General features: G+C 29.4%; 1 protein-coding gene across 1 annotated transcript; it reads left to right on the forward strand.

Annotated features, from left to right (window-relative positions):
- Positions 1-5,565: 5,565 nt before the first annotated feature.
- On the forward strand, positions 5,566-6,376 carry LOC123263125 (the record flags this gene model as incomplete). Its single annotated transcript, XM_044725658.1, has 1 exon — positions 5,566-6,376. A coding segment is annotated over one exon (753 nt), but the record flags the coding sequence as incomplete, so codon positions are not given.
- Between the last annotated feature and the right edge of the window lie 7,990 nt (positions 6,377-14,366).

Below are 14,366 nucleotides of genomic sequence, written 5' to 3' on the forward strand. Positions count from 1 at the left end.
ATATTTAGCATGTTTCTGGTGTCAGTCTTTCTCAAGACTTGAGCTATAATCTGGCCCAAAGTTCTTGTACAAGGCTTGTCAATTGAATTTGCTACAAGTATCTGGAGCAAGACCCATAAGTAGAAAAAGACACTAACAATTATCGAAATTAAGACCAGATTTGCTCAAGCCTTGAAAAAGATTGCTATATGGGTACCTTCTTTTAGAGGACCTTTCGAAGATCTGCTACAGTAACTTTAAAAACTATTCTCTTGCAATTAAAAAGATTTAAATAAAGTTAAAACTTACTGAAATGTGTATAAATTTTCATGTTAATAATAATTTTACAATAATTGTATCCATCATCATAAAATTTTCAGTATGTTGTAATATTTAAGGGCTTGTTAAGACCACCCAAGGAATTTTAATCGGTATCAAATATCGAAGAGACTTTAGATTCTTTTGGTATTTTGTTGACACCTGTACGATACAGGTGATTTATTTTCGAACACCCGATTAGATATCGCTCGGGAATTACAATTTTACGATGAACATATAGTTCTAAAATAGTATACGACTTTTTCTTGTATTGTTATCATATCGTTTAGAAAAAATTGTAGCTAAAAAAAATTAAAAATTAATGTTTACAATTAAAATGCAAAAATTTCATTGGTGTTTCTTAATTTTTTATTTTAATAATATTTTTACTTTTGAAACTTTTTCCTTTAAGTCTAAGTCGATAATGTCAAAATTTTTATTTGTAAATTAATTTTAATGTGGTTTATAAAATATCAATTAATTATGATAGAGCTCGGTTATTTATCTTGGAATTAGCTTAATTATCAAGATTATTACGATTTAAGTGATATATTAAGTCGCTATTTAAGCGTTATCGATTAACCTTGCTCTAGCATTAATTACTAAGCTAGCAAATAACTTACATATGCAACATAAGGGCGTAACGAATTAGTCACAAGGTTCATTATCTGCCTCAAGTATAAGTTTAAGCTGTTCCGACTGTCAACATTTGCAACGTACCAAATTAATCTTTTTTTTTTTAATAATTCTTTCAAGAGTTATCAAAATTGAAAATTTTGATCTAAATTATACGAAAATAAAAATTTAAAACAAAAAAGTATTTATTTGCAAACTGTACATATATAATTATTTCAAATTTTTCTCCCTGATACAATTTTACAGTATATGTTTTTGTAGCCACAAAAAAGAAAATCAATGATTTTAATTTTTATTTTTTGATATTAATTTTTTATCTTAAACATTTCTGCTTGAATTTCGAGATGCGCTTGACAAGCCAGGTCAGTATATATAATTACTTTTGCATTTTTGTCACCACGCGAAAGTAGCAGTCATTAGCGTGGTATTTTGGTTTTTTGCGAAACTTTTAGTACTGAGAATTTCGCACTCCTTTTCACCTTACCAGGCCTAAAGTGGATATAAGTATATAAATATTAGGATGTCCGTTGTTTCCAAGTTGATTTTTTTTTCGCTGGCACCCCCTGGATTTTTAGTTTTTGACCTAAAAAAAATATCTTACATAAATAAGCTCTTAATTACCAAATTAAACTGTGCCAAAATCGAGTTACATTTCCCATTATAATAAAATTTTCAAAAAATTTTTCAGCATAAGACGGAAAAATTTCGAGCAAAAGATTAAACCAAGCTGAGCTATCGTAAAGTGCACCATAATGTTGTAGTTCGCCCGTGTACTCAGTACCTAGAAATTAAAGGATGTACAAGTTTTGAGAATTATGCTAAGCTGCATCTACACCATCTTACACAAGCCTTATCGCACTGTTTTACTTATTAAGCACTATACTGAGTTTTGCTTACCGAGATCTTCTAGGATTCTTTGTATTACTCATGCGGGAAAAGTAGTATCTTGACGCTCGCTGTTGCGGTTGAAAAAGAGCCGTTTGCCCATTTTAAAATTACGCGTGAGTTTTTTCATAAATGAAACTGTTATTTGAGTGCGACAAGTTTACTTATCTAATAGTAAATTAACATTTAAACTTCACATGGGAGAATTATAAAAAATAGATAATACCTGACATTGTTTCGTCGACACACGTGATTACTTTTTAACTTCCCGCTAAGAAAATTGAAAATTTTCAAAAATCGGGAAGTTATTGGTTTTACCCCGTTTTTCGAAAATCGAGTTTTCATCAGATCTCGACGTTTTGAGGTCTTAGGAAGCTTCCCTGATAATTCCCGCGAGGGTGTCACTGTGTGTGTGTGTGTTTTTTTTTTTTTTTTTTTTGTTTTAAGGGGGGGGGAATCCTTTTTACGGATTCTAGGCATAGTTGTTTGGCCTGGATATGTGGCGACTCGACGCAGTGTCATACTAAAACTCGACGCTAGCGCCCCTACCCACTAAACCCTAAACCCCTTTTCCTCTTTCCCCTAATCCCTCATGGAAACCGCCGTTAGGCATTACTTCGTGAGGGGAGGATCTAGCTACTGCTCTTGCTTCTGATAGCTAAGGTGTTATTTTACCTTTCTTCTAGTTGTTGTCATTTGTTCGTCTTCTTTCGATGGAACGCAAGTCTATAAGGACTTCTGTTGCAAATGTGCTGATGGCGTTCCAGGAGGCTCTTGATGACAACATTGCTTCTACTATTGTCTCTGGTTGGATTTTCTTCTTTAGGATCATCTCCAGCTCATCTCGCTGTGGGTAAAATCGTGGGCACTCAAAGAAAACGTGCTCCGCGTCTTCATTGATTCCTGGGCAGGACGGGCACTCCGGTGAATCATCATGCTTGAAGCGGTGAAGATACGTCCGAAAACATCCATGTCCTGACGTGTGTGTGTGTGTGTGTAAGTAAGTAAGTAAGTAAGTATGTAAACCTGTTATAACTTTTGAACGGTTAACCCGATTTCATCGCGTTTGGTGCCATTCGAAAAGGCTTTGCCAAACTTAGATTTCCTGTTAATTTGAATTAATTCGGACCGATAGATTTGGAGAAATTTGGAGAAATCTGAAAAAAAATTTTTTCAGAAGTGGTTATTTTGGGATCACTTTTAAACGACTCTACCGATCGATTCCAAAAACTAATCAGCTCTCAACCTTGGAAAACCACGTCGATCTCCGCCAATCCGGTCAAAATCGGTTGATTCGTTCGAAAGATATCGTGAACAAAAGAAAACCGAAAAAAGTGTTTTTTCGGAGTTACTCCAAAATTTATAGTTTGACCAATTAAAACTTAGAAATTCTTTATAAGGCTTAAAAAACTGCGTAGAATGCTGCCAACCGTGTAAAAATAGGTTCATTCATTCAAAAGTTATTGCGGTTTTGAATTCAAAAAATAGTGTTGTATAAAACTTCTATCAGACTTTTGAGCTCAAAGAGCTCAAAAGCATAGAAAAGGTATCTTTTTGAACTCGGAGAGCTCAAAACAATACACAGATTGTATTTTTGAGCTCGAAGAGCTCAAAAAAAGCGGCCAGGTATTAACGGAATCAGCGGGAAATAGCAGGGATGGCCTTTAGGGTCAACCGTTTTCCTAATTTTTTTAATTATTTTGTCACTGTTTATTCGTCAATTATTATCAATTTTTATTCAGTTGAAATTTAATTTGTTTAATGACATGCACAAAATATTATGCACTTATTTGAACTTTACAAAAATTTAGAATTTTCTGACGGTATGCCTCAACCACGGCAACTACCCTAAACTAAATAGCTGATTGTTGTTCATCTCTCAAGTATCAGCTGAAGACATTGTGTGAAGATAGCAACCCGTTCTTTTTTCATGGTAAATTTAAATTCCCAAAATCGTTTAATATTTTTATAAAAAATCGAAAATATGTATTATTATGATATTTTTTTCAAAAACATTAAACTGACTATTGATATTTTTTCTTGATTTTGACGCATAATGAATAGAAAAATTATAAAACAAACCTTAGGATGAAGAAATTTATTTTTTTTCTTGTGCTGTTGTTAAGAGTGTTTTTTTATAATATCAAAAAATATCGAATGTTCTAAACTATAAAGAATTTTTTAAGTATATACATACAATCTAATAATTATTTTGACGTCATATGTAAAGTAGACTTTGATATATTAGATTAGCATAAACTACATATATTTTGAATTTTGGCATCAACCTCTCAGTTAAAATTGAAATTTAAAAAGTTATTAAATAAAAAAAAATTTAACTAACATGTATCTGCAAGCTAGAGTTTGAAAATAACTCTTTAAATTCGTTCATTTTATAATCTGACCTCTGCTTAATATTCAATATTGAAATTGAATATAAAGTTGTCGATCGTTGACCATCCAATCTATGTATATTTAAATAAAATGATGAACTCTTTGTGTGGTCCCAGTTTTTAGGATCATCAAAAATATTGTTTTGTAATAATAAATGCGTATTATGATAATGTTAATGATATTATATCAAAATTGTTTTATTATAGTTGAAACAATAATCTTAATCAACCAAACTTCAAATTTCCTGCTTTCTGTCCGATTTTAATTAAATTTGTATATTTACAAAAATAAAATCTTTTTTTTGAATAGAAAGTTTAAAACAATAATTATTCGGTCTATTGTAAACTTTCAAACCTTGTAGTACCAAATGACAGAGAAATTACGTAGAACAAGAGAGAACCAAAGTCGTAGAACAAGAGATTGGATTACCAGTTTGACTGGACCACCTTTGCGCTTTCCGTAAACTTTATCCTACCTGTTTTTGCTAATTGAACGAGAAAAGATGTAACTGGACCTTATTTTTATGAAGTATTTTGTGTGATTTTTTTGGTCTTTTAATTTTTATCTATTTTTTATTACTTTCATTTTTTATATCGTAATATTTTAAGAAATTTTGCTATGTTTCGATAAATTAGACAATTTTTTGAGCAATTGAACTTTAGTTAAATTTAACATTTCCAAAAAAGAAATAGAAAGATTTGAATTTATTATTTTTTACAGAGTAAAAAGTTTTGTATTAAATATTCAACATATTTATGTGTAATTTTAACACTTTCTGTAGCTTTTAAAAAATTGAATTAAATATTTAAATAAAATAATGGTATAGTTTTAATTAGATCAATCAGAAAATTTAGAACCATGACTTTGCAAAAAAAAAAATTATTTCTAAGCCCAATAAAAATTTCGTACGGATGTGATATTTTTTTAGTCACGCCAACGTTTAAATAGATATAATTATAAGATTTGGATGAGAATAAAAAAAGCAAAGTCTGGATGCGGGCGCCTGGGCCACCTGTTGTGGGATCTTTTCCCAGTGTGAGTTAAGTTAAAAATTGGTGGGGACTATTCTCAGGTTCTTATTGGTTATGAGGCACGTGCGGCACGGATCTTCTTCACTTCTCAAATACATAAATCCCAAAACTCTCGTCTTCGCTACCTCAGAATCTTCCCACAGTCCGAGTAAGGTATTTTATGTTAGTATCGATCGTAAATAAGTTAAGGTTCACTGTAAATTATTTCTCGGCAAAAGTTTTGTTTTTTGTAAATCTAAAGTCGTAGAGTAAAAATAATTGAAATGGTTTTGTGAGAATAATAAACTTTTATATTGAACATTAATATTTTCTGTGCGCGTAAATTAAAATAATGTTCCGCTATGGTTACATGTTCGCGTCACACAAACAAGAAAGCAACACACCAACGTATTTGGAATTGTCAGATTATTCTTATCGAAAAGAAAAGAACATTCTGCTGCCACCAGTGAGTTCAGTGCTAACAGTTCAATCTCGTTGTATTATTTATGATAATAACGAAAGTGACGGTTGGCATACACCAAGTCCTCCTGCAAGTTTGAGGTCGATCAGCCCTTCAACACCCATTTCACAATCGTCAAAGGATCATTTACATTCGACGCCTGAAAAAGTTATCAACCATCATCAGCTTCAATCGAAAAGGAGGAAAATAGATCGCTGTGAATTAGATGACTCAAATAGATCAAGTTACCTTCAAATTCGTTTACAAATGAGTAAAGTTGATGAAGATAAAGAAGATGGCATCCAAATGCACCAAAGTGAAGAAAAATTAAGCCACAGTATTGGAAGCTCTGGATCTCTTTCTGATCACATTGATATGGATTTTGAGAGTGATGGCAATTCAAGTGATTTTGAAGATTCCAGGAAACGTAGCAAATATGTTAATTCGACGGTTGTTAAAAAACGAAGACTCGCTGCTAATGCACGCGAACGAAGACGCATGCAAAATCTTAACAAAGCTTTCGATAGACTTCGTGCGTATTTGCCGTCTTTAGGTAATGATAGACAACTGTCGAAATATGAAACACTTCAGATGGCACAGTCATATATTACTGCGCTTTATGATCTACTCCAGTGAACTATTTATTGAAGTTATTTATTAGTGTAAATAAAAAACTTTTTATGATTTAATTTTACCGTTTATGGTGGACATGTGGAAAATCATAAACTTTTTAACTTTCCGCTAAGAAAATCGAAGATTTTCAAAAATCGGGAAGTTATTGGTTTTACCCCGTTTTTCGAAAATCGAGTTTTCATCAGATCTCGACGTTTTGAGGTCCTAGGAAGCTTCCCTGACTACTCCCACGAGGTTGTCACTATGCCTGTATGTATGTGTGAATGTATGTATGTATGTGTGTGTGTGTGTGTGTGTGAAAGTATGTGAACCGCTTATAACTTTTGAACGGCTGATTCGATTTTATCGTGGTTGGTGCCATTTGAAAGGGCTTGGCCAAACTTAGATTTTGAGTATAATTTGAACCGATTCGAATCAGTAGATTTTGAGAAATCTTGAAAAAACTAAGAAAAAAATTTTTTTCAAATGTGGTTTTTATTGGATAACTTTTAAACGGCTCCACCGATCGATTCTAAAAACTAATCAGCTCTAGACAATAAAAAACCACGTCGATCGCCACCAAGCTGGTCAAAATCGGTTGATTCGTTCGAGAGATATCGTGAACGAAATAAAACCGAAAAATGTGTTTTTTCGGGATTACTCCGAAATTTTTGGTTCGATCCATTCAAAAGTTATTGCGGTTTGAAAATTCCAAAAATAGTGTTCTATGAAACTTCTATCAGACTTTTGAGCTCAAAGAGCTCAAAAGCTTAGAAAAGGTATCTTTTTGAACTCGGAGAGCTCAAAAATCTCAAAAATATCATAAGTACAATTTTAAGCGCCCAGGTATGGAATTAGCGGGAAGTTGCAGGGATGGCCTTTAGGGTGAACCGTTTTTCTAATTTTTTTAAGCTATTTTTTAATCGTCAATTAGACACATAACATCGATAAAGGTAGTTGTCGTGGTAAAATATTGTCAAAAAATTAGAGATTATACGCGCCGCAAAAATATGTAATCTTGTAGCTAAGTAATCCATAATTTTTACGCAAAATTGTACCCGTGGAAAAGCAACCCATACAATTGTTTCTGTCCAATTTCATAGATATATACTTTTTCATAAATTGTTGAACTTTAATCCGTTATTTATAAATAATTAGACGGTCAAAAATTTTTTTTTAAACTCACAACAAATACATTAAAAGACTGTCAGTTTTTTTAAAGTTTCTGACAATTAGTTTTTTTTTTTATAACTAAGAAACTGGTACAGAACTGCAGAGAGCGTATGCAATCAATGTTAAATATCCAATTTTTAATTGAATTCATTTCAGGTTATAGGTGGTCAACCGACTTCAAATTTTTAGGGTAATTGTATCATCATGTTCTTAATAAGTATATAAAAATTTAGAATTTTCTGACGGTATGCCTTAACCACGACAACTACCTTAGTTAAAATTTTTAGTATTGGTATTTATAATGAAATTTTTAGTCGCGACTTAGGCTTGGTGATTATATTTAAAAATTTGAAGTTATAGATATTGTAATTATAGCAAAAATGATTTATTGTCATTAAACTATGAGTCTAATTATTTGAAACATTGTTTTGCTTGGTAGAAAATTGATTTTCATTAGTTTAAGTTAATTTACTGATGTCAAGAGAATTTTTATTGACCCTTAAAAACTTTCTTTGTAAACGAAGAATTTTTTTTTCAACTATCAATAAAGGCCATAAATTTATTAGAGCAAAAGACTGAATCTTCTTGAACCAGAAAAAAAATTTTCTTTGCGTTGGTATTATTTTGAAAACTTTCTTGGATCGATGAACCACTATATTTAATTGTAGTTTAAGAAAGACAATATTTGTATTGGTTGAGAATGACCTTTTTCTCCATGTAGTATTCAAGACTGGTTAAATAGAATAAAAAAATAGGTCATAAGTAAAATTGTCTCAGTAATGATATTTGTATGGCACTAACAGGAGAATGAACTTGAAAAAATTTTAGCCAAGAAAATTATTTTAGATTTTATTGTTTATTTTGCCGAATTTTTATGATGTGAAGGATATAGATTTACGATGCTGCGAGAATTATTTTATTTGTAAAAAATTAGCAATAGCGTAATAAGAAATTAATTTGTTGAAAATTTTCAACAATTTCATTTCTTAGCTGAAAACTTTTCACAGTAACTTTTTCATTGAAAAAAAGTTTTCTAGATTTGGAAAAAAAAAACAATTTTGGATAGAAATTTACAAGTTGTCTATCTAGAATTGTTTTTTTCTTTAAAATTAATTTCTTGTCACAACAATACCCATTTTTTCAAAAGAAATTATTTTTTTCTCTCAGTGTACTAGGTTCTTAAAAATGATTTTCTTGGTTAAAATTTTTTTTTTTAATCAAGTTCTTTACTTTATTAGTTAAAATATATTTCTGTGCTCGTGTATGAAAATAATTTACAAAAAAATTCTTAACGTGTCAAAACTTACGTCGATACATAAATTATCAAAAATTTTAAAAACTATTTAATTACACACTTAATAATATTTGTACATTATTGTGATTTATATTAAGAAGTTAAAACGTCAATGATAATATCAACCCTAAGCTGTTAATTATTGATTTAAGTATTATAATATGATGAGCAAGAATAAAAATATTACAAACCGTCTTTTTCCTGTTTTTCTTGAAAATCTCTACTAATATATAATTTTATGCAATATTATACGATGTAGTTAAAAATAAAGTATTGAGATTAATCTTTTAGGCTTATTTTAAAATATTAAATATAATATAACAATATTGTTCACCATCGGTGGTCCTTTGGCGTTTTTTAAACCACCCAAGCCTGGTGCTTGGTTTCATTGCAATTCGAGGAGCTCCATTCCATCCAAGGTTGGTTTATACATGTGTAAAATTTAAGAAAGAACTTGGGCTATTATCGTTTTATAATTCCGATCGCCAAAAATCACAGAATTTTTTTCTCATAATGTTTTTATGCATCGGTTTCTCTTATAATTCGATTATATGATTCGTCACGCAAAGTTAACAAACAGTTTTCAAACTAATTTTTGTTTTCATAATTGAAGACAGTAATCAATATTTATCGGTTGTAAGAACATTTTTTAGGATAAAATATTTGTAAGTATATCATTTTTTTGCGTGTTTATTAAAAAGAAAAAAAAATACTATTGCATTATATTATAGATTTCTATTTAAATTTTGGGTTAATTAAAAAAATTTTCTTTAAAATTAATGGATTTTAATTTTTCGAGCTTAACAATGTAAAACTTTTAAAATAAAAATATGTTTGGAAGATAAGTAAATTGTAGTTTTTAAAAGTAAGAAACAACAATTTTCAATGATTTTTATTAAGGAGTCGTTCTGATTCTAGCGCTTAAAAAAAGTCAATATTCATGATTTTTTTACACAGGAACTATTATAGATATTTATTTAAAATTTATTCAGTTTAAAAAATACCCTCTGGAATAACATGGTAACCGAATCTTTACGTAAGATATTGTTTTCTGGGTAGATACATACATATAAGTCAAGCTAATGAAAGCGTGTTAAGAAAAAAATTGCAATGATAGTTTTCAATATTCGTACACTGAGAAAAAAAATTTCTTTTGAAAAAATGGACATTCTTGTAATAAGAAGTTGATTTGCTGAAAATTTTCAATAATTTTATTTTTTAGCTGAATTGGAAAAAAACAATTTTAGGTAGACAACTTGCGAATTTTCATCCAAAGTTATTTTTTTTCAAATCTAGGAAACTTTTTTTTATCAAGAAAATTATTGTGAGAAAAATTTTTATTTCTTCAGCTAAAAAATAAAATTGGTCACAATTTTCAACAAATTAATTCCTTATTACAACATTGCTCATTTTTTTCAAAAAAAATTTTTCTCTTTAGTGAGTGGCTTAATTAAAAAAAGCACCATTCGGCCACACCCGACATGGATATGTAGATTTCTTGTTTGAACATTGAAAAAAAAAAGTTATTAAAAGGCAATAATGTCCTAAAATTTATTTTTTATTATATTTTTGCAAATAACGATATGAGACCGATTAAAAAAAAATAGATATTCAAATACATCTACCTAAAAAATAGGATTTGAAACAGATGAAAGGCATTTGATAATAAAAGCTAAAAATCGATTTATTCTTGATTTTTTTTTAATTTTCCCAACTACGATATAAATTGAAAAAAGAATCAAAAGTCGACGAATAATAGCTTAAATTGAAGATAATCATGTGAACTTTTAAATAAATTTAATAGAATTAAGCTAACTTTTACGGCTTAAAAAGTAGTTAAAGAAAATGGGCTGAAATACGTTCATTGAAAAATTTTTTCATATTTAAAAAATCACGGAATTAATTAAAAAAATCATCACAAGTAGACAAATAATAGCTTAGATTGAAGGTAATTAAATGAAGTTTGAGATAAATTTAATAGATTTTATCTATCTTTTACATCTGGAAAATTATTTCCATAAAATAGGGAGGCGTCCATAAATTACGTGAGGCATTTTTGAGAATTTTTTAACCCCCCCTCCCCCCTTAATAAGATTTCGTAAGATTTTCCTCAACTCCCTCCCCCCTCCCCTAATCTCACGCGAGATTATTCAAAATTTATGTTTTGGCTGTAAACGGGTTGGATTATTGAGAAAAAAAGTGCCATTCGGCTACACCCGACATGGATAGGTAGATTTCTTGTTTGAATATTGAAAAAAACACGTTATTAAAAGGCCGTAATGTCCTAAAATTTATTTTTTATTATATTTTTGCAAATAACGATATGAGACTGACTACAGCTAATAGATATTTAAAGACATCTACCTAAAAAATAGGATTTTTTACATATAAAAGTCATTTGATGATAAAAGCTAAAATTTAATTTATTATTGATTTTTTTTTAATTTTCTCAACTACGAAATAAATTGAAAAAAGTATTAAAAGTCGACGAACAATAGTTTAAACTGAAGATAATTAAACATATTATGACGAAATTGTATTAAAATTACGACATGAGACCGGCTACCACCGATAGATTTCTAAAGAAATCTATACCTAAAAAATTAGTGAATCCTATCGATCAATAATCAAATTAAACAATAGAGCGCTACTTTGCTGCTCTGCAGGGTTCAGACGAATACGACAAACACTATTGTGTCAAATTTGGCCATATTTTATTATAGAAATACTTTTTCACGCAATTTTACACTGTTTTCTGCTAGAGAAAAAATTACGTGATATTTGTTAAGATCCCCCCCTTCCCCCTAAGTGAGATTTGGTAAGATATAGCATGATCCACTCCCCCCCTAGAACACCTCACGTAATTAATGGACGCCCCCATATACAAAATTCAAAATTTTTTTTAAATAAAAAAAATTTTTGAATACCCACAACTCGTAAACTAACCGGCCGATTTTGCTCATCTTCGAACTTGATCTTAGTATTGATCTACGAAATGACTCCACAAAATTTCATAAAGATCGGTTGAGAACTGTGGGCGCAATCCTACTGGCATGGCGCATTATATCATATAAATATATATATATATATATATATATATATATATATATATATATATATATATATATATATATATATATATATAGACTTTTGAGCGAATGCTATTTTTCGACATTACTCGATGAAATGAAATATATTATGGGAAAATTTTCTAAAAATTACTTCATAAGACCGGCTAAAACAGATAGATTTCTAAAAAAATCTACCTAAAAATATTTTTATTTATAAGGTGAATTAGCAAACCTTATCTATATGCAGGCGTTATGTTTTCTCTTTCTACAACTATTGAGGATGTGGCCTTGAAAAAAAAATAGTCGAGTTTTAGAATGAGTCTAGTATATATAAAGGCAATTCCAAAGGAAGAGATTCATAAATCCAGGAAAAAAAATACAGACCACTTTTAATATCTTTTATAATAACCAATGTCAAGAATAATAGTAAGTAAAAAACATGAGGGATGTCTACCTCAATCTACTGAACCGATGATACCACTCGTTTCTCAGATGTCCGCCTACGTTAGCAGCTTGTTACTACAACACTTGACACACAATGCGTTGAGTAATTGCCAAAAAGCATGATATGGAGATCTCAGATGACCTTTGCTTACTTATTAATACCCTTAGTCCTACAGTGACGTTTAATCGTCACTGCCAGTCAAGAAAAATAACCACTATTGTAAATTGTAAGCTTAAAACGTTGAGTGAAAGGTTAAAATACTGAGAAGAAAAGAAAGAAAACAAAAGAAAAAACTTAATTCCTATAAAAAACTAAAATGTTTATTCTCATACTTGATTCAACTAATAAATTTGCCACATAAAAACTAAAAATCTTGAATTAATAAGATTATTGGTGCGAACAACACACTAAGGTTTTCGCCTCAATTTTAAGGTGAATCTAATCTAATAAAGCAATTAACTTAATCTGAGTATCGACGGAAAGGAAGGAAGCAAAAAGGATAATTATTGTATCCCATTTAATTATGTAGGTCTAAACGGGATCTAATCGGTCTTCGTATTATTTGATCAGCCAATTGGTCAGAGAGTAAATCAACAAAAGGCCCTGATTTTTTTTTTAATATTTATACCATTATTTATTATTATAGTTCTTTTTTAGGTCCAATAAAGTTTTGACTACTACCTTTCGTCCTTGACTATTTTGAGAATCGATTTCTCTTTATTTTTTTTAATAATAGTAAATCGAATTCATGAATGAATTTTTATTTTATAAAATTCATCAATACTAATGTAAATTTTTAGTTTTTTGTTTATTATAATGTAATTAATTCACTAGATTTCCAATTGAAATAAAATTTTTCACACTAAATGATAAACACACTTTTAGAAATTTTTAATCAGAATATCTAGATATAGTCAATTGTCATATTATCATTTAAGTAAAAGGTAATAAGAAAACTTATCGGACATATATAATACAAAAAAAAAAAAAAAAGAAAGTGAACATTGCAACGAAAACCATAAACAAAAATTTTTGGCTATTTTTTTGTCTTTTTGTGGCTTCCTTTTTAAGATCATAAGATTGCTTTATTTGAATACACTAAACTCCTTACAGTGGCGCTATGTTTGTTCTTTGAACGTGAAACTATGTTATCTTAAGTTACCCATCAGAACGATAAATATTATCATTTGTTGACATTTGTCTTTGAGTCGCACCTGGACTTGAATAAAAAATTACATTAATGATTCGAAACGCAGATTAAAAAATTTTTCACATAATAAATATTTTTTTAGCTGTAAAAATAATTTAACAAAAAAAAATTCAAATAAATTTTTTTACAGCGTAACCGATAACATAACTTTTGATTGGTTGTACTGAAAAATTTTTAAGAATTAGGAACGTTAAATAAATTAGATTGTTAAAAAAAAAAAAAACTTAGTTTCTATTTTTCAAATTTTTATTATAAGAATATGATATTTAAAAAATTTTTAAATTCATTATTTTGTTTTACATTGCTTATCATTGATACGCAATTGATAACATTCTTTAAATTTAAATTAAGGTTTTAATTTTATACTGATTCTATGTACAGGTATTTTCGCACTTCTATCGATTTGTATTACCATATAATAATAATAAATAAATAAAAAAATTAATTTCATCTTCAAAAATTGACTTTTCGAGTAAAAAAATTTTGAAAACTATTCTGACCGTTCTTATGCATCTAGAGTTACATCTACTCAGATCAAATTACATCTACGCAAATCAGTTTATATCTAATTAGGTATAACATTTGGATATAATAAAATTTGATTCTATCTTTTGACAGACAATATCAGATATGGTTAGATGTCAGCATAATTCTTGTTAAAAAAGATCAGACTGACGACATATGATAACATCAGCTGAACATAAATTTTATTTGGTCAAATTATATTAGTACACATATTCTGTGGTCTCCATAACTTTTGGGTCCTCTAATTTTGACTTCCTATTATCTCCCCACTATTTTCCACTACAAAGTAGTGGAAGAGTTCGCTTACTGCTTCGTATTCTCTAACTTTAATTCTTTGGAATTTTAAACACTTCG

The sequence above is a fragment of the Cotesia glomerata genome, linkage group LG4, assembly GCF_020080835.1.
Source record: "Cotesia glomerata isolate CgM1 linkage group LG4, MPM_Cglom_v2.3, whole genome shotgun sequence".
Taxonomy (NCBI): Eukaryota; Metazoa; Arthropoda; class Insecta; order Hymenoptera; family Braconidae; genus Cotesia; species Cotesia glomerata.